This window comes from Podarcis liolepis (genome assembly GCF_965112155.1).
Source record: "Podarcis liolepis genome assembly, chromosome: 3".
Lineage (NCBI taxonomy): Eukaryota > Metazoa > Chordata > Lepidosauria > Squamata > Lacertidae > Podarcis > Podarcis liolepis.
This window is the reverse complement of record NC_139557.1, coordinates 96276643-96298388: the sequence shown is the minus strand read 5'-3', so window position 1 is coordinate 96298388 and position 21746 is coordinate 96276643. Positions and strand designations below refer to the sequence as shown.

The 21746-nt window shown below is 38.8% G+C and overlaps 1 protein-coding gene and 1 long non-coding RNA gene across 33 annotated transcripts in view; one reads left to right on the top strand and one right to left on the bottom strand.

Moving 5' to 3' along the window:
- ESRRG (estrogen related receptor gamma) overlaps positions 1–21746 on the bottom strand; it is a 476442-nt gene that overhangs the window by 170526 nt on the left and 284170 nt on the right. For 10 of the 32 annotated variants that reach the window (XM_083494553.1, XM_083494545.1, XM_083494573.1 and 7 more), the window contains one exon: positions 13577–13653. The exons of 6 other annotated variants lie outside the window; for them this stretch is intronic. In XM_083494553.1, coding sequence (XP_083350679.1) covers positions 13577–13650 — 74 coding nt within the window. In that variant the 5' untranslated portion in view covers positions 13651–13653. Of the gene's footprint in view, positions 1–669; positions 794–10578; positions 10699–13576; positions 13654–20032; positions 20271–21335; positions 21573–21746 lie in introns of those variants that run through there. 16 more of the 32 variants (XM_083494563.1, XM_083494541.1, XM_083494552.1 and 13 more) reach the window with 12 other exon arrangements.
- The window catches only part of LOC310702914, a 172364-nt gene that overhangs the window by 70162 nt on the left and 80456 nt on the right, over positions 1–21746 (top strand). The window lies entirely within an intron of this gene.

Below are 21746 nucleotides of genomic sequence, written 5' to 3'. Positions count from 1 at the left end.
AAGTAAGAGACTGGCAGCAATAGAGATGCAATATGTAAAAGGAAAATGCAGGTCCTATGCAAGGCTTCCCAAACCAATTTTTAATATGACTCATTTGTCCTGCTGAAGCTCAGGAACAAGTGTGTCATTTGAGGTAATACAATCATTGGGTCTCCCTTAAAAATTAACTTCCCCCATATCCCACTCTCTCCGCATGAATTTTCATTCAAAGACAGCTAACACTAAGCAGCAAAGGCAAGAACAGAAAGCCAAGTGGTATCTTTATTAAACCAACCTGTCCTTCCTTTCCCAGTTTTAGTTATTTGCATATTGTGGTACCCGGGGGGGACGGGGGACAGGGGACGGTCATAATATGCAACACAATATGTTGCTGAACTCCCATCAGGCAGCCAGCATGACTAATGGTCAGAGAGGATGGGAAGCTGTAGTTCAACAACTGTAGGACTTCAGGCTCCTTGTCTCTGTTTGTAGACACACATATAAATTAGTTTCTTGGTGAAATTGCCATATTCTTGAATTAACTGAAATCTGAGCTAGAGTAATGTGCTTTAAAGAAACTCTATTGCAGAAAGCTTTCTTTCCAAAAGGAGTATTTGACAACAATAGATACAACTCACACATCTTAGGACATACTACTCTATAGAAAGTCAACCGTAACAATCTTCTTACCAAAATATGTTGAGGCATCTGCCAAATTGAAATCCAGACCAGACATCTGGACAGCTTTCTTTACTTATCCTCCTTTCTCTCTCCAAATACTAACAAATTGGGGTGGGTGGGGAAAACGCTTGCCATTTTGTAACCTGCTGTGGAATGGAGATAATGGAGCACTCGGCATAATGTTATTAAGTAGTGACATGGATGCTATTTACCCATATAATTAATAAATAATGCCATAAATAGCCACATTAATGTGATCAGACATCAAAATTAAAAGCTAGCTTTTAATACAAGTCCAACTGGCTGCATTAGCTTATAAATTGTTTCTAGATGGAAGCCTGAGTAAAAACGTCATTCACAGTTCTAGCATACACGCAGTTGGTAATAATCTTATTGGTTAGAATGCGTAGAATGAATAGTGATTAATTTCTGAGGGAAAAATTACAATCCTGTTTCAGAAGGCCCTATAATTCCTGCTTAGTTCACAACTTTTTAACAATAAGTATGCTTGAGTGAATTTGGCTTGATTTCATCCCACTTGTTTCTTCCATCCATATCTCTGGCATCAGGACACTGAGAAGCTTGGGTTTGTAAGTTCATTGGGGCAGGGACCTTTCTTAAAATTCTTGTGCTATAAAGCACCTGGTACACTAATGGTGCTGGACAAATCATGCAAGCTGAGAATAAGGGATAATTTTGGCATACACATGGAGGGTACTTGAAACTGCCTGTACATGACTGCTCCTCTACACAGCAAGCCTTTGTGTGCGCACTGGCACAGCATGAAGATTGGCCCCGCCACACGGTTTGTCTCCATGCCACCTAAAGCAGCTTCCAGAAATGTCTGGCAGTCACATGAAAGCAAACTATACAGTGGGGACAAACATGAATGGTGACTGAGCTAGCTCATAGAAAACACCTCCCTGAGCTGAACTGCTATCATATGGAAACAGTATCAAATAGTCTCTGTGAGGCAGTTATATAGTGAGAATTAGTTAAATATAATTTATTTCAAAAGAGCTTGCTTCCTGTTAAGTGTCTTGCAGTCTCAGAACCTCTGTTGCAAAGTGTCTAAAACAGCATTGTTAAACTGATTTACATTTTTGGCCCCTTCATTTGAAATGCATTTAACTTCTAAACTTCAGAAGCCTTTGGGATGAAGCAAGGGTTTGCCCTACCATGTCAAGCACAGTTCTGCACCACATACTGAATTTGAAAGGTACTGCTAGGCAGCTCTACAGTGACACCAATGCCAATCCCTGGTGATGACACTCAAGACACAGGTGTCCTCGTTAGCACATAGGAGCCACATAATTGAGCCTTAAGAAGCTCAAAATAATTGTATAGAATAGTAAAAGCCTCGAAATTTAACAAATTGCTAAAAGGCTTTAAAGGTAAAGTTAAAGGGACCCCTGACCATTAGGTCCAGTCATGGCCGACTCTGGGGTTGCGGTGCTCATCTTGCTTTATTGGCCGAGGGAGCCGGCATACAGCCTCCGGGTCCTGTGGCCAGCATGACGAAGCCGCTTCTGGCGAACCAGAGCTGCACACGGAAACGCCGTTTACCTTCCTGCCGGAGCAGAACCTATTTATCTACTTGCACTTTGACGTGCTTTCAAACTGCTAGGTGGGCAGGATCTGGGACCGAGCAACAGGAGCTCACACCGTCACTGTACATCAATTCAGTGCAGTGTAGGGGGGGAAAAACATGTGTGGCTTTTGTGATATAAACCCAATGGCAGGTATTCATATGTTTTACTGATAAAACTGGTTTAAAAGGTGCCCAGCACAGAATGTAAACAATATAGAATCTTAATTTGGAATAATGCAAGTGGATTATTGGTTTATTCCACATGCCAATAGAATGATCTAGTACCATAAATATTCTACAGCAAGTATATGACGCCGTCCTAATAGTGGTTATTGGCTTTTAAAAGACATTGAAATAGTTTTGCATGAGAATTGAATTTAATAGGTTTGACAGGGACTAACCTTAAAGAATCCAATCCACTCAAATCCCCTTGAAGGCTGCAGCCGAATTTCATGCAAATATTAGAGAAGCAGTTAGGCACCTCAGATAGCAAGATGCTGAGTCCCTTTCTTTCCTAGATCCAAAACTAGGCAAAACAATGATACCTACTGCTAGACCTTTTTAAAGATACATCTTATGAAAGTTCTGATTTCATGCTAAAAGTAAAATAAAATTAGACTAGGGTGGAGACTGCTGAGGAATTGAAAATACTTCCTTCTCACAGAAATTTGACACCTGGGCTCTCTTCATTTTCTGTGTCATAAAAATTGCATTACGTAAAGTCAAAGTTTGTATGTATTAAAAAATTGAAGAGTTGTGTTTTAAAAAGCATTCCAGATAAAACTAACATGCCAAATATACACAATTGATATTTATAAGGGGTGTTTTTAAGGGGGAGGGCAAAGAGCATTCGTAATAAAGGTGACCTTAAGTCATCCAAGATTTCTTCCTGAATTCTAAAAGCAGACAAAAATATATTGACTTTACCTATTTTGCTAAATAGTGTGCTTCACTTTCCCCTTGTCTGCGTAAGTAGTCTCTATTACATATATGTACATACATCCAAACCATATCCAGATGGAAGGTATGTTTTACCATTAAAAATCAATTTTGTACCTGGATTTATTTATTTTAATGTAAAGCACTTGTAAACCTATTAATAGAAAACTGTCTAAAAATGGGAAGGGCAGAAATAAAACATTTTAAACTACCATGGACAAGCAGAAAAAATATACTCCTTTCCAAATGAATGTTACAATATACGTAGTCATGATTGTCTGAAAACAGCACATGTTTTACAAAGCTCCCAAGACGTTCTAGCACTTATAAACTCTTGGTTAACAAAGGGCGCCAAAAGCTCTTAAAAAGGGAAATTTTTATTTCTGCTAAATTAATGCTTCTAAGCATTAGATTTCATCAGCTCCACTTAGGCTAAAAGTCCCAAAAGGTTCTCCTCCCGAAAACAGGCTATATTTTATGGGCAAACCAGGCTATCTAAATCTAGATAAAACTCATTGGCTTTGTAATCATCTATACATCTAAATCTATATGCAAATCAAATGCTCTCATGCATTAACGCATTCCAAAGCACCCAGGAGTGAGAGAGGCTCACAGCCTCTCCTAAGCCATCCATAGCCCTCAACTCCCCACCTTCTATTTCCCTTTCTTTATTTACACTAGAGGTACCTAAATAATTCACACTCCCTCCTTTTCAGGCTGAACATTCTTCTGTTGAAGCTTGCAATGAGCAATTGCAGGAACCAGATGGACACATGAATGCAGCAGGTGGGACAGATGGCAGACCGCCCTGTCTGACGCTGGCTGCCTCGGCTTGCACTGCTTTTTCCTTCCAGGTACATTATCATCAGTGTAGCAGAAAGTGCTATGCAAGAAAGGGGGAAGGGGAGGAGGAAGAGAATCTTTGTACAAAACTATGGGAATGAGTTAAATAAATAGCCAGCTGCTCACTTGCATTTTCTAACCAAATGCAGTTTCTTTAAAAAATAATAATAATAATCATGGGATGTATCGATCTTCTCAAAGAAGCCCTCGTCCACCCTATATATATATTTTACTGGCACATGGCTTAGAAACAGGTGTGATATAGGAGGTGATAAATAAGCCATTCCTAGAGCACGAATATTCACTGAAATATATGATGCACAAACAAAGCTGCTTCTTACTGTGGTTTCCAACTCCATTTTACCATTCGCAAACCATTATGCATTTGGTGATGTCAACTGATTTCTTAAAGAACTGTTCTGAGTTTCTGCCTGAAGCCATATTCCTTGTTACATGCAGCCCCTAAATCCCCACTAAAGACAAGGACAGTTTTAGGTGTACTGAATTTAGCCTAACTTCCAGCTTTGAGATACATACTATGGAAATCTTATTACAGTACAAATTTGGAGTCTTAAAATTACTGGAACCAATGGATACAGCAATACAGTACATACAAAGTATTTTCTTCATATAATGGGAAATGAACAATACAGGCATGTTTTTGTGCACAGGTGACAGAAAATTCAAACTAATTTTCTATTTGTTTTCCTTCTACTTTTCTTTCTTGCACATTCCTACACTTCAATGGTACAATCTATTTGTCCAGTCCCCAGGAGTTTATACACTTTCTGTCCTCTGAAGTGCACCATTCTTACACCAATGCAGACACTAGTTACCTTGTGTCATTAACGACACTTTCTGTATAGCAGGTTTTTAAAGTTTGGTCACTATCCCGTAATTATGATACAGTAACTTATCTCATAGGGACGCGGGTGGCGTCGTGGGTTAAACCACAGAGCCTAGGACTTGCTGATCAGAAGATCGGCGGTTCGAATCTCCGTGGCAGGGTGAGCTCCCGTTTCTCAGTCCCTGCTCCTGCCAACCTAGCAGTTCGAAAGCACGTCAAAGTGCAAGTAAATAGGTACTGCTCCGGCGGGAAGGTAAACGGTGTTTCCATGCGCTGCTCTGGTTCACCAGAAGCGGCTTAGTCATGCTGGCCACATGACCCGGAAGCTGTACGCCGGCTCCCTCAGCCAATAAAGCTAGATGAGCGCCGCAACCCCAGAGTTGGTCACAACTGGACCTAATGGTCAGGGGTCCCTTTGCCCTTTACCTTTATCTCATGCTCTAAGCTCACTAAATAAATACTAATTCTAGTTGGTCAGAACAGCAGAATAAGTGTTTGCTATAATTTGTAAGAAATATTGCAAGGTTGTGCAACTTACAGATTTAAAGAACCATTTTGGATTGCATAAAACAGGAATTTGACAGGGTTTGTCTATATTAATAATTATCTAAATTGATAATGATCCGATCTAAATTGACAACAGCACTTGGAGAAAATGTGTACTCAAATGTTTTGCAAAAAAGAAGGAGAAAGCTGTGAGGATGGGAAGAGAAGGAAAAATCACCAAAATCCTATTTAACCCTCTTGATATATTTCTGACCTGGCACACAGAAAGTTCTATTTAAGATCTCGCGAGACAGTCTGCTGTCCTAGGATTTCCAGACCGATTTTGAGGCCAGAGAGGTTAAGCAGTTTGGATAAGCTTCAGATAAGCATACAAACTTTGATACCCTTAGGAGCACTGGTCAAGGCCCTGAAGCTTTAAGGCCCTGTTCACTTTTAATGTCAAGGCAAAAAAAGAAAGAAAGAGTTCAAGAATGATTTCATCAGCTATAACCAGTGAGGATATCAGGTACCAATTACCTTTAAAATAAAACATAGGAAAGTAAAATATTTATTTGGTTAACCCAAGTTACCAATGCAATATGCAGACTTTCAAGTCACACACACCTCTTCCTAAAATAAGATGTTCAGTGTGCACATTTGTATGTGCCTGCACATACACTTTTAGAGAATTGATATGTGGTCAATTTCTGTCAACAATTTTCTCCAATCCCAATATGGTAATATAGGAAGTTGTCCTCTTCTCCCAAATTCTAGTTATTTAAGGGATTTATATCATTCCCTTCAATAACATTCCCAGTGGGGCTTTCAAAATTTCAGTTGTGCCTGTGTGGTGTTCACTTTTTGAAGGGAATAGGGACACAATCATGCACACATTTATACAGGTCACTGTGCTTCTGGGATATCACTTTGTGACAGAAGAACAGTATCAATGAACCTTTGGTTTAAGTGTTCTATGAAATGTATAAGTTTTTTCTCCAAAATCATAAATGCACTTCAGAAATGTGACTACTTTAACATAGCATATGCTCTGATAAATTGTACTTGATTTTTAATCTAATTCTGCCACATGTGTACTGCGCAATCCTATACATGCTTACTCAAAAGTATAAATCCACTGAATTCAATGTGATTTTCTGGCAAGTGGATTCAGGATTGAAGACTTAACAGCACCTTTACATCAGAAATTGTTATCGCTTCAAATAAATCTGTTTAACCATAATTATGTTCAGAAGCATGCCCATTCATGTTTGTGCATGCATGCACACAGAGGGAAACAGGACAACATAGTATCTGAAAAATAATTATTATGCCCCAATGCCGTTTTCAAAAAGGCAGCAGAAAATGTTTCTGCTTGGTGGGAAAAGAGCTGTACTTTTAAATTAGCTATATTGAATCTAGATACCATAATTCACCAAAGTGCACAGCTGCTACAATTGGGGTCAGAATTTCAAAGACGCTGAAACGCAGCATCCCCTACTTTTCTCAATGGGAGCTGCAGGGTGCACAGCAATTTTGAAAACCTAGCTGCTTTGTTACCAAGCACCTACACAAGATAGCTGGGCACTTTCCAAAATCTCTCAATATATTCAGGTGCTCAAATGAATACTGTGCCATGTGTGTGTGTGTGGTTTCTCTGAGGTTGTCAAGAAAAGTGAGCCAGCTTAGACATTCATGTGCTGAGAGGAAATTACATAGACTATTTATTAATACTCTCTCACCTTAAATACACATTTTACTAAGAGACTAAATTGCTCAGGTCGGATAAAATAGCAATTTATTACTGGGGAGCAATGAAGCCAACTCAGAAATTGTCACATTGATATTCTAGATAACAACAAGGGCAAAAATGTAGACCCTCTTATTCATCTGCAATGCAACCGAGGGTAAGGGAAGAGTGGAAGCTGGTAACCCTTAGCACAACTATACAACTACTAAGATCCACTTTTATTCAGTTCCCATACCAAGTCCTGTCTTTTTGTTTAAGATAATACTTCTAAAGCTGTGTCCTGATGCATAAAATATAGACACTAAAATAACTAAAAAAAATCAGCACCAGATTTCTTTTTCAAAGCCTATTTATAACATTAGGATATTAAAACTATCAAAGTCATACATAAGAGACTGCATTCCTATCTATCTCCATTTCCTACGTTACGTGTCCAGTCTAAAGACTGTAGTTTTGCTACTTTTAAGTTTTCATTTTAGTTTATACTGGTGCTGGAAGTAAAGAATGTAGCTTCTATACCCTTCACATGCCATTTCAGGTCCCTGGTTCTTTTGAGTCCCATGGCTCAAGCTGTCTTGCCCCTAACAATACCATTTCTGCTCTCCCACCCTACCCTCAAACTTCGGCAAGACAGGAGTGACACCAGAGTTCCTTTGAACGCAAGAACATACAGTGGTACTTCGGGTTACATATGCTTCAGGTTACATACGCTTCAGGTTACAGACTCCGCTAACCCAGAAATAGTGCTTCAGGTTAAGAACTTTGCTTCAGGATGAGAACAGAAATCGTGCGCCGGCGGCGCGGCAGCAGCAAGAGACCCCATTAGCTAAAGTGGTGCTTCAGGCTAAGAACAGTTTCAGGTTAAGTACGAACCTCCGGAACGAATTAAATACTTAACCTGAGGTACCACTGTACTTATAAATTCATGAACTTTCTTCCAGACAAGAAAGAAAGAAATTTTATTATTTTTGAAAATAATAGAGGAATAACAAAAATGCGTTATTACTTATTTTTGAAGTGCTGAAAGAATATCCTTGGGTGCACATAAAACAAAATGCCAAATAAATCTAGACTATTCAAGGGAAAACATACATAAAGGTAGAGGAGCAGAATATGAGAAGCAGCTGAACAGGACCATTGACATCGCCCACTGGACAGTGTTTAGTAAATAGAGTGTGCATGGTGACCGTGTGTTTCTATTTGACTGTCCTTGTAAAAGCAAGGCAGGGCTTTCTGTTTTTAGTGCACACTTTGGTTCAGTGCTAATCCTGTTTTATGTTGTTCACACCTGCTACCGACTAGTAGCCTGCCACAAGTTTATGGCTTGTGCTGCTTTAAGTGAATCTCGGCTAACCCCACCTAGACCATCAACAAAAGTTGCCCTACTGAACCCAAAACAAAAGCTGATCTGAGTTTTAAAAGCTTTCTAAAATCACCATGATTCACATTCAGGTACTTTTCCTATAATGTGTAGGGACTTGCACAATTTTTTCAGCAAAGCGAAATACCTTTTAAACCTTTTAAAAAAAAATATTTGCTACTATTATATACTATTATACATTTGGCATACATTCCATTCTGCCTAAGGAAAAATACGTATCTACTCCCATGTTGTAAAGCCCACATACATACTGACCTGCGACAAGAAGAACATTACTACCAGATGTAAACTTAGTAAATTTTGTAAGGACATTTGCATACAACTCAACCGGATGAGTTCTGATTTTGCTTGCGGTGGTTTGAATAAAGGATGAAGAATGGCACTGAAAGTGCAAACCCCATATAAATATGCGGTGTTATAAATATGCAAACCCCACATAAAAATTGGAATCGTTTCCAGTGCCAATTAGAACACTGACATTTAAAGTGTAAGGAGGAGAGAGTGTGATATGTGTGCCCACACGCGCAATCAAGAGACCATTCTTCTCAGCTAGCCCTATAAGTTTCTGGAACATGCAAACACACAGAGAGAACTAAAAGTATTCTTACCTCCCATCTTCGGCATGATCCGTTGAAAACAGATCTACAGGCCAAAATTTTATATAGCTTTATAAGCTTAAACACTTAATAGTGCAGGCCCATGGAAGTCTTATTTTTTTCAGTTGGTCTTCCCTAATAAATGTGCCTAAGGTTGCAAGCTAAATCAATACCACAGGAAAACATAATTTCCCTGTCAAGCATCAGCCCATTCCACTAAAAAGTGTAACATTACATCTCCTTTCCCCCGCTTTATATTAGCATTACATCTCTAAACAGTATATTTTATATACTGGGTAGATACCAACTTTAGCATACCAGTTTGTTTCTCAGCGCTCTCTCGCTCTTTCTCGTGACAGCCTTTATGCCCGTTATTTGTGCTCACTACAATGCAACACCTTGGTAGCTACTATAGATGTTCCACCTTGCCCATTTACTCTCTGCTAATGAGGCCCGGTCAAGTTATCTGACCCTAATATCTGCCCAGCACATGTTAAGAGCACTGTCCTGAGACTGACAGGAAGAGCCTATTGTTCCCTGCATCTATGCTTTGCCACAAATCATAGGAAGTTACAAAAGCCGCTTTTACTTGGTAATCTCCAGGGTTTCAGACTAGAATATTGCCAGTTCTATGCAAAACCTGGGAATTTCTGCATGCCCTACCACTAAGCTACAACCCTTTCCTAAAACTAGGTCCTTTACACGGAAATAATGTCCTTTACCGTTGAGCTACATCCCTTCTCCAAGTTGTAGGACCACTGTCGCAGGAAAGTGAGACAAGCATCTAATTTTAGACCTTCGCTTTTGAGGACTGTTGCCTACATAGCCTGTTTCTGCAGCCATGGGGCTGCTTTCATCTCACTTACTTCCACATGGTCCTCTTTTCCTGAGGTAGATGAGCACTGACTTCACAGCAGTCGCGCTCTCCATGGCACTGCAGAGTGAAGCTAGCCTACAACTGGAGACCAGATGACTCTATGTCATCATCCCTGATGTAATGTCTCTACTGTAGTCTGCACAGGGGGCAGAACAGTGTCTGCGCAGCCTCTTTCCAAGTCACACTGCAGCAACAGCAACAGAGAAGCCATAAGACAGCTCCTAGCCTTTCATCCCATGGTCTAATCTGTAGCCAACTGAATTCAGCCAGCCTTTTAAAGTGAAATCAGTGAATTTTCCATCAGCTCATACACAGCTGAGGGCGGGGGGGGTGTGTGTGTGTCAAATAAAAGGTTTCCAGAAGGCACACTTGGATGTATCACACACCCAAAAATCTCTGCTGTTGTGATTGCTGCTAAAACTCCAGACCTACAATTACAAAATTTACAATCTTTTGCAACTTTTTTTTAAAAAATCACAGAGATTTGAAAAGAATAAGGCATTTTGAAAGCCCAAAAGTTACCATTTCGGAACAGTTTAATCATACTTCAATGACATGGGCAAGGCTGTACAGCTACACGTTTATCCACGTCATTGGCAATAGTAACTTACCGATAATTTGGTATTTGAGGTTTGGAGTAATATTGTTGATTTCCAGGCAATGTTATTAGTGGCTGAAAGAAAACAGTGGTGTGCCCTGCTGCCTTCCAGCACTGCTTCCAAATATGCCTGCTTCAGGAGGAGATAAGACTACTTTATTTTGATTGCAGTGTTTTCCCCAGGCAGACAATTTTATTTCAGTTTGAATCTTTAAACCATTACATTTTCAGTGATGCATTTTTATATTTACAGTTGACATCTTCGCAGAAGAATGAAACCTCTGAGCAACAGCTCTTAAAGCATGAAGTTTGCCTCAAGTAAGTACTTAAATTATTTTACACACAAATGGAGCCAGTTGTCTTTAGCTAAAATTTGATAAACCTTAAACTGAAGACCTTTCCTCTAAATGAAGGTCTCAAATTGTGAAAATAAACTTGCCAATGAAATATATATTTGCCCATACAAAAAGCCTATTGAAACCAGAACGGTAGGGACCATTTATCAGCTTGTCAACATCTTGCTCTTAAAAGTTCCACTCTCAGTTAAAGGTACAGAACAAGGGTGTCTCGATTAATCGAATGCTATTGACACAAATGGGTGACAGTGATCTCAATGAGGATAATGAATAAAAATCCCAAATCAATCAACTGTGGTTTATAGTACCATTTATCAACCTGAGTGCATCAAAGTTATCTGTACGTAGGAAGAGAAGCATAATAATGTTATAGTATTATATTAGAACAGCCTCAGAATAACATGCTTCCCTAAGGATCAACTAAAAGGATCAACTAAAGCAGCAGCTTGTAATGCTAAATATTATATATATTTTAATTAATTGTATATAAAATTAGTCAAACCTCAAACAATGTCTTACCAAGTATGTGTTGTTTTTGTCCACTTAAGTGATGGTGTTAGTATCACTATACGTATATTGACTATACGTATACTGAGACTTTAAGGTTGCAGTTACGCACTAATCTGGAAATAAGGCCCATTGAACTCAATAAGATTTACGGGTACATCAGACCTGACATGCACAGGATCACACTATGGTACAAAATTAATTTTTTTAGAACGCTGCCTATATACTTATCTTTGTTTCATTTCATTTTCTTATAAACTAAAAAAGAGTAGACTTTTGTTTTGCTTTAAAAACCGGCACAAAATAAATATACTGGGAAATATCACAATATTACATGACTTTTAGCTTTACATTATAGCGATGATTAAATTTCTAGTCTCACATTATTGAAAACAATGATGGCTATGTCAGAATATAAAGTATGTGCTCCCTGGTAAGATTAGGACACACATTTAATAGAATGGATAAAGATGCTGAAATTTTCTGAAGAACGCTTGAAACAGATGTAGTCCACTTATCAAAAGAGCTGTTGTTGTTGCCAAGGGCTTCTTTCTCAATATATTCACCTGCACTTTAGTCAAGGTATTAAGTCCTCCCCTTCATTACTGCATACTCACAAGCACCCTACTATTCAATTTAAATGGAAAAAAGGCATGACATGTCTAAAACATTTACTTTTGCTAATGTAAAAGTGTTGGCATTTTGCTCCATTCCTGATAAGCTGGTGCCAGTGGAAGTGATTATTCTTTTCTTATTCAAAGCATATCAGCAGCCGAAAGCACTCTCAATCTTATCAGGTGTATGAACAGCGCAGTTACTGAAAACAGTTTGTCCTGCTTCTCTCTCTTTCTGCCAGGCTATCAGATAAACCCAACTAACTAACTGTATTTACACACAATCAAACATAAGCTGTATCTTCGAAGAACTGTTGACTGATTTCAACATGCCACAGGTTTGCTGCTTGACACTGGTGACACAAAAATGCCAGCAGTGTGTATCCTCAAACTGCAATCATGAAAAAGGTCCCTCTATAAAAAGATGCCAGAAACATACCAGACAAAAAGTGGGTGGCAGCAAGGCAACAAGAGGCCTTGGGAATTATCAACCTTGGTCTACTTCCCTCATTATAATGGCATCCCAGTATACTGGTATGATTTCATGGTGTGTGAGTCTTCTTTGACATTGAACACACATTTTCTCTATAGGCGTTGCTTTTTATCATGCTCTTGGCTTGCTAATTCCCTTTAATTCATTTTTATTGTTTATTAGTAAACACAGAAAGCAACCACTCGAACTATGGAGATAGCATATGCAATAGAAATGCTTAAATAAATATTAAATTTGATTACAAAGTGCGGAATCCTTGCTCCACAGAAGGCAAAAGCTGTGGAGTGTGATTGCCCCCTATCCCATGCATCCCAACTTCTTTTGCTAAATACCCTGGCAGAACAGAAAAACACAGGCACATACTACACCTGAGCCCATCTTGTGCTTCTACCTCAACTCCAGAAGCAGAATAGGCATCCTTTAGATTTGTAGGAAAACAATGAGATGAATTAAACCAAGTGTGCTGTGCTGTGTAATTCAGCCGATTGTTGCTTCTCCATCTGTGAAGCCATGGTCCCCTTGATTGATGGGACAGGTGTCACTCATACTGATGTAAACTGGTGCCAGTGGATGCTCAGCTCTTGCTAATATGACCCTAGTACTCCTGTAGAAAACCATTTTCTAATACAGTGATGATACTGTGCCTAGTTGTCTTCCTTCAGATATTAGAAGTCCCATCTTCCACCTCTACTATTTCTGGGAAAATATAACGTAAAAGAAACAGACTTTCATGCTGTTTCAGAACATATGATCATCCCCTCTAGGCAGATGACTGCTGTCAGAATAAGCCACTTATGGAACAATTATTCGTTATTGGAATATTTAAACTGCTAACCTGGAAAATATATTTTTGCTGTGTAAATACTGTATAGTGTTCGTTATCAGTCAATACATTTATTTGCATGTTGATATTTGCCACCTTTCCAAATCTACCATTATATATTTCCCAGTTTTGGACGCTCCACCTCCTTATTATGTTCCCCCCTCCCTGTCTTAACTTTAAACAAACAAAGCAAATTATTTATTTGTTGGTTCACTAACCTACATGGACCAGGCTTGCCAAAATGAATTCCTCTGGTGTATATTTCAGCCATAATACCCTTTTCATCTGACATCACCTGGGAATATTTAAGGAAAAAAGAAGAGCCTTTAACTTAAGAATCAAACTAAAACCTGCAGTAAACCCCAAGTAATTACAATACGTAAAAAAAAATGTCTTGCAAACAAATAAAAAAGGCAACTGCACATCCATATATAAAGGTCAGCCCTTGCTTTCTAACAACTTAAGACATAAATTGAATGTTATTTCAAACAGCAGTCTGAATGCAATGAACAACCATGTTCCATCGCGTACGATATTAATATTTTATTCGCTATTGATGGTAGGGTATAGAAATGCAAAGAAAAACAAAACATCGCAGAAAATAGTGGACGTTTTCTCCAATACTATTGTTGTTGACAAACTATAAGGAAAGAGGAACAGAAACCCAGGGTGTACCGGCAGATAGCGTTGAAAAAGTCATCTCATTCTCCCCCCGCCACACATTATGTTCTTATCTACTTGCATCTTTATAAGGGAAGGAATTTAACTATTGCTCTTGGACAAGCCCACTTCACTTTATGTGTCTTTTATCCATTATATTTGTTACTGACTGTACATCTGTATGCTTTTAAGGAGATAAAAGTTTGAACTGAGGTCGTCTTGTTTCTGGCTGGCGCTCCACACATTTTTTTGCTATGTGGGTTTGAAAACAAGCATCCACAGATTGGCAAGATGTTCTCATTCTAACTAGCCACAGCCATCAACGTCTGATCACACCTATTAAAATCGCTTTGTAGCCCATGCAACATCTTGCGACAGCTTGACCAGTTGTTTAAGGAAAGGGTGTGTGATGGAGCAAAGCTAAATCGACACATCTGTGATACTTCGGATGCCCCTCAGCATGGCTAATATTAATTTGTTTTCTTTGGCTAGGTAAGTGCTGCCAAAACACATTACATATGGTATGTAGTTCCAATCAAAATGATGAAAAGGAGATGTGCACTTTTGTCTCACTCAAAACATGAAAAGACACAGAGGAATAAGTGAGACAGCAGCGTGCAAACTAATAAGGCTGAGAAAAAGGTCTATGTGGATTTTTGTTTTACCATTGTTTCCTATCATAATTCACAAGGCTAGTTGCGCTTATTTTAATGGAGGGTACCCAAAGATTCCACTGCTCGAGTGGAAAACACTTGCTCTCATTGGGCTGGGGAAGGTGGTTATCTCCCCCCCCCCCTTGCATCCCCCTGCCCTGCAAAAACTGGTTCCAGAGGGAACTCTCCTAAGTAGATTTTGGGAAGAAAGGAGGCCTGTAGGTGATGGGAGCAAATCAGCAGCCTCCCAATACATGAGCACAGCAAGATCGTTTGATCTAAACCTACAAATTTGACTTCCAGGAATTGATACTTTAAAAATACTTAAGTTGTATTTTAAGCTTTAGTTTCAGTACTATATGAATTCTATTATTTAGATGATTAACAAATTTCAGATTTACAGTTACTGAAGAAAATACCTTTTTTCCAGTTATAAAGGAGAGAAAAAATAAGATTGCCGGCTTTTGTACATTGCTACTGTATTTTAAAATATGTGTAAAATATACACAGTTCTTTAAAACAATGATATATGTATTAGTTCATTTGTGGGAAGGTGGGAGAGAAAGAAAACTTTTAAAAAAGCAACACCTGCTTTCATTAAAGACTGTCATAACAGATGTATATTTTAGCATGACAGCTATCTGCTCCCCCTTTAGAGGCATAATTTTTAATACAGCCTTTAGAGTAAAAATGGAAAATTCAACTCAACATTATGAGCAACAAGAACTTATGACACAGATATGCAAAAAAGGAGAAAGTTCTTTTTTAAAAAAGCACCTTTTATGAAGCAATAATTGGTGATGGGATAAAGCAAGTGTTTTCAAAAGGGGGGGAATTCTAGGCAAAAGTTTTCTTTCATAAAATTTAAAAAGCATTTTATTTATATAGAGGAGCCTGTTTTAACTACTAACTTGCTCTGACTGGAGAGAATAAATGTTTCACAATTGGAAAGAAAGGAATACAGAATAATTGCATTGAGTTCTATATACTACATGATCAAATAAGGCTATGTTGCCATCTTAAGTCTTATTATTCACCAGTATGTCCCGCTGAAATAAATGGAGCTTAATAATATGCATATTTTTAAAGGATTGCAGCTTCTTAGGAGGATTTAGTCTTCAGGCATGTATCATTATGCAAGAATGACACAAGTTACTTTGGAGAGCAAAACAATTACATTTTTAGAATCCGTTGTATCTGATTATTATAAAATTTGGAGCAATTAGAGCAAACTCCTATAAAGGATTTTTAAAAAAATGTTCTAAGAGCATCCGAACTCAGCAGAAAACATTTAGAATACAAGCATAAATAAAATTAAAAGGTGCATGCAACATATGGAAGTTTATATTAAAATAGTTTAATTTTCTATTTTAATATTTCTATTAAAAGTAATACTTTTAATATAAAACTGACCATATGTCAGAAGAGTTATGCATTCAGTTCTGCCTTGGGAATGCAAACATAAAAATCCTATCTGTTACAACTGATGAACGCAGAAGTTCAGAGAACTGTATTATGGTATCTTCTGTTGCACAGAAATATGAAGGAGAAAATAACAGCAGCTGACTGTATATCCAAAGGAACGCATCAGCCAACAAAAAGTCTAGACATTCTAATATCTAACATTGTTATTTAGTGAGTTTCTTTCTTTAAGATAACAAATTTCAAAAGCTGTTTGCTTATGTATACTGTATACAACATGCAAATATAATTACATACTCTGTAGTATGTAGATGTAGACATTTAATGCTGGCGCCTATGTGCCTATTCAGCCATTATCAGCTGTGATAAAAACATGATTTTTTTTATATCAGTGTAAATAAACACTGATATGCCTTAGCCAAGTGTAACTGGATATGGAAAGAAAGAAAGAAAGAAAGAAAGAAAGAAAGAAAGAAAGAAAGAAAGAAAGAAAGAAAGAAAATGAGAGAGTGAATCCTCCCCAAAAATGTGGAGAATATGTAAAATGCGGATCTCAGACTGCAGGAGACCGCTGGTTGTCATTCCAGCACTATCAAACATATACACATGAGTATGATTGGAGACAGAGAAGCTAAATATTTCACTGTCAGAGCATGTCGAGAAGTGCAATTCATTTCTCTCTCATGTGCTTTAGGACAATGACAATTTAATACAAGGCCATTGGATGTAAAAGAGATAAAAACCAAACCAGCCCAGCATAATCACAGATTTCCTCCTGAGAGTTTGCTAGGGCTAGAGAGGCACTAGGTAGATATCAATGTTTATTGTTTCTGTCCCCAATGAATGTGTTATGAAGCAGAGACCAAGGCATACGTAATATAAAGAGTTGCTTTAAACTTCTAGAGAGATGCTCTCCCATATTTCTTGTTTACCCCATATTTATCCCATATATCTTACACTCAGCATTTTTACTGACTGATAATAGGATAACAAGAATATTCATAAAGGGCCATTGCTTTGAAGAGTGTCAATAAATATTGGTGTTCATTTCTATACACTTTTGCAGCGATACCAAAGCCAAAGGTCACTGTGCATCAGAAATGTTCAATACCAGGAAGTTTGCCAGACTATTTAACCACACTGCTAATAAAAAAGAAAGAAAATAGAATATAGCATCATGCTATTAACCTAAGATTGCATAAAAATGGGAAGGGGTTTCATGAATTGTCTAAAAATAATCACATACAAGTTACCTTCTGTGTTTGATGTATAGTGCCATGCATTCTGAAATTAATTGCAAAAGTAGGGCTTGGCTAATGAGGCGGTCCTTATCTTTCCTCAGCAGTCCAAGCGGAAGTACCCCCCCCCCCCTTGCAGGCTTAATATGTTTTTCCTTTCTTTAAATTCCCAAAGTGATACCCAAGGTAACTTCAAATCAGATAAAACCCACAGAAGTCATCTCCTGAACCATCATCCTTCGCCAAAAAACAACATCATAGGGTTGTTTCTGTTGTTATCAGGAGAAGAAAAGAATAATGTGATGAGATCCATCCCTCTTCACACTTCTTAAGTGTATTTAAGACAACTAATCAAGAGTATTAGTTATGCCCCGTAATATAAATTATTTCCAAAGTATATCTACAAAAAAAGTCTTAAGGTAAGAATTGCTTTAAAATGGGACAGCAAACCTTTGGGGAGAAAGTGGGGGGGGGGAATAACAGTGGGGGGGAATGATCATCCATTCAAGAGAATTAATGGATATTCACAAGGGCTTTGCTAATAACACAGGTTAATTACTGCTGCAACACACCAGGCTCAGTAAATAAAAGAGTAGAACCATAAACACATTAAAAGGAGCAACCACTACTAAAAAAAGGGGGGGGTCAGGCCCAGCAAATAAAAAGCTGTCAGACAGCCATTTCAGCACCAGCTCTTTGCACTCTATGACAGCTGTAAAAACTTGCAGAAAAGGCATATGAACAACAGAAATCCAAACTTGGAAAATATAGTAAGGGAGTGTATGACACGGCCCATTTGGGTATGCGTTTAAGAACCGAATAGGAAAAGCCATACACTCATTCTCATTTAATCAGTAGGCATGCTTACACCTTGTTGTATTTGAATTTAGGGGACAGTGTTCTTTAGGTTTCTTCCCCATACATACCGCCCTATTATATTAATACACATATAGTGTTCTTACCCACAGATGATGTGTTCTTATTTATATAGGACATTTATCACATCCATGATATAGGCAGCCCTCACCTCAAGAAGTCTACCCTTGCAGTCATAATAAGGAGCATTAACTTTCTTCTTATTAATTATCAGCTACCCCTCCCCCACAGCAAATATTGCATAGATTTTCCAGATCAAATTTTACTGGAAATAAGACCTATGCAGTAAAAGGAGGGAGGAAGTAACACACATTTAAATAAGTGATATTGACAAAGAAGAAAATGAACACTCCAGCAAAGTAGCTCTCAAATTTATGCTGTTTTTGACAGTGAAATCTGTAAACAATCTTTCAAAGCCCTCAAGTATCTTTGGTCTCCCAATTCCGACATCAGTGTTCACTATTAAAATTTTAGCCATCTATCCTAAGTTTCAGTTCTTGGCATATCACATTTACTACAAAACAAGTTGGTTTCTAAAATAATGTACACTGTGACATTCACTTTAGCTGTGCCTCATTTCAGTCCTGTTGTATTTTAATGGGGGAAGTGTGGAAGAGGTCGAGGGTTCAAATTCATGAAACGGACAGAGCTACAGAGGTAAACGTACACAGCTCAGAGAAGATATCTGAAGTCACAAATCTATTTGCCTCTCTATGCCTGGCATTCAGAGATCATGTTTAAATTTACTAAGCTAGTTCCTCCCCCTCCCCTTTTTTGGAGTGTTTCAATTGCCTTTCCTTCTTCCAACAGCTGTGACAACTGTTAAAACAGTCAGTAAAATTAAGTCCGCTCTTTAATCCTTTAGTCAATGTTACATTTTAATCAGAGGTTTGAGATTTTGCATTATGAGCACACCGTTTCATTTAGAACAATTAAAGTGACAAACACACGCGTAAATCAGCAACTATATTTGTTGCATCTGTTCCATTATTAACTGCTATTTGAAATTATTAGTATTACTGGTTTTGCTGAAAAGGCAATAGCAAGGTTTGCAGCTGGCTTTAAGTTTTTGCATTCTTTAACATGCGCTAGCCAGATATCAAAGCATACCTAATGTCAGTGAGGCAGATGTCTATGTGCTCCCCAAATGTTCTGTCAGTTTTTAGCCTGGCTTCCCTCCCCACCACCACAATACACACTCAATAAAGTGCAAGCTCTAGAAGTAGTCCACTACTTTTATTTAATCTCTGAGCTGCCTTTGTAGTTTGGTGTGCATTATATGCCACAAAACAAAAATACAATTACTGGCAATATTAATAGCAAGTAAGGCAGTGTGGTTTATTAATTGAGACACACAGACAGATGTGTTGCAGTGCATTAGAGTTCTGCCTGCCCACGAAACCACAGATCCACCTAGCCTTGCATCTGGAAGACTTTTAACAGAGGCGGGGAGGGGGGGAGAGAGAAGAGTGCTAATTGTGGTGGGGAGAGAGAATAGTTTGAATCTTCCACCAGAGCCAAAAAGACACGTGCCCCGATTTCATTTAAATGCATCTACTTTAAGCGGCTTATCAAAACTAATCATTCAAATTAGCTCTAAGAAGGTAAATTCAAGAAAGCTCCTTAAAAAAAGAACATCGTCCTAACTTTAGAATCTCTCCTCCTCCTACTTCCCCCACCAAAGAAAACCACCCATCTCAACTTGGAACAGTGACAACTGCACTTATGCACAGATTAAGACATTTTAGACCACACTGCACATCAACTTACTGAGTACTGATCTATAAACCGTATCTCAGTGAGCATGCTACTACTGTTTATTTACCTTCTTCTGCAGGTGAACGAGGAATCCTGCCTCTTGCCACCCGCACGTACACTATACCAGTTTCCGATTGGCAAGCTCTTTTATTGTCTATATTATTTCTGAACGTCCAAAGCACTTTAAGAAACCCACACAACTCTGACTTAATTGCAACTCACCAAAATAATATGCAGACACTATGGACAGCTAGTGGGCATGTACCCACAACACACTGTCACTTCCTAGTACAGCCACACTATGCATTCTGTCCAGGGCTGAGTCAACTGACAGCTTCCACAGTGCGTAGTTATTTAGCCCGGAATTAAGTTTACAAGCTCTCCAAGTTCTAGGCTGTCAAATTTGCATTTGGAATCTCCCCACTCTTTGCTCTGCTCTCCGATAAGAGCTGAGACAACATGCATTAAACTATGTGCCTTTAAGAGGCATGTTAAATGTACTGAATACACAAAGCATCTACAGTACTTTATTGTGTGTGATAAATAAATTAATAGTAGCAATTGCGGAAATGATTAATATTTTTTTTAAAAAAATATTAAAACCCTATATTCCAATTGAAACAAAATACTGGCTCAGGAAGTGCCACATGCACACACCCTTCCCTTGCTCTCTAATAGACCGATTTGTCACTAAATGACTGGAACGTTACGTTCTACTTAATTACAGAGCACTATCCTTAAAGTGGGATTAAACAGTTGGGCTGGTTCCCCCTCCTAACTATGCATAGCTATAAACACCAGAAAGATCAAAATATCTAACTGAAAAGGTCCTAAATATTTAAATCCTGTTCCCAGAATACGTCCTTCTTAAACTCTGTTGGGGAGGGGGGAAAGTGGGGGGGGGGGATAAATGTGTCTTTCTGAAATGTCTATTTAGACAATTCACTCTGCATTTGTGCCAAGTGCCTATTCTTAGTACCTGAATAAGAAGTGACTGTCACTCACACAGCTGTTTTGGGAGGGGGGAGTGCTTCCCTCACCCCCCCCCCTTCTGTGACAGTCGCACCGCTTGCGTTGCGACTCAAAAGGTAACGTTGGAGAGAGAGAGAACAATTCTCCCACTTACTGAATTAGCAGATAAAGCCGGGCACAAAAGACGCAAGACACAAGCAGCCCCAATCATGCACACAGAACCCGGAAAGCATTACCTGAAACAACGCTAGCATTCAGCGCTCTAATACTATTGCTATTATTATTCTCTCCCCACGCCCCGGGTTCTGGGGGGGAATAAAAGTGGGAAGAGGGTTATTATTATTATTTTTAATAACATAAAAAAGAGGAAAGGAAGGGGGAAATAAGAAGAAAGGTACCTACTCTTCTTCGTAGTGCAAGGAAAAAGATTCAGGAAGGCAAAGTTCTACCGAATCCATGTGCGCTCGGCAACCATTATTTGTGCACCCCAGCTATAAATCAAAGTTTCCTTGACACAGCACAGTGCAATTAACACAAATGTTCTCCTGGTGACAAGCCTATAGGCACAGCCAGTTGGGACCAAAAGCTCTCACACTCTCCTAATCAAGGACTTAAAGCCCCGATTGGAGCTTATAAATATGAAGTAGGGCTTTACATATGCAGTCCCACTGGCCCAGACAGAGAGCGGATTGGTAGGGCGTCAGCCAATCAGCGCCGGCGAGAGCAGAGGCTGCACAGATTGAGCGGAGCTCGGCAGGTAGAGACGGGCGGAGGGACCGGGGAAAGGGCGGGCGGGGGGAGGCAGAGGG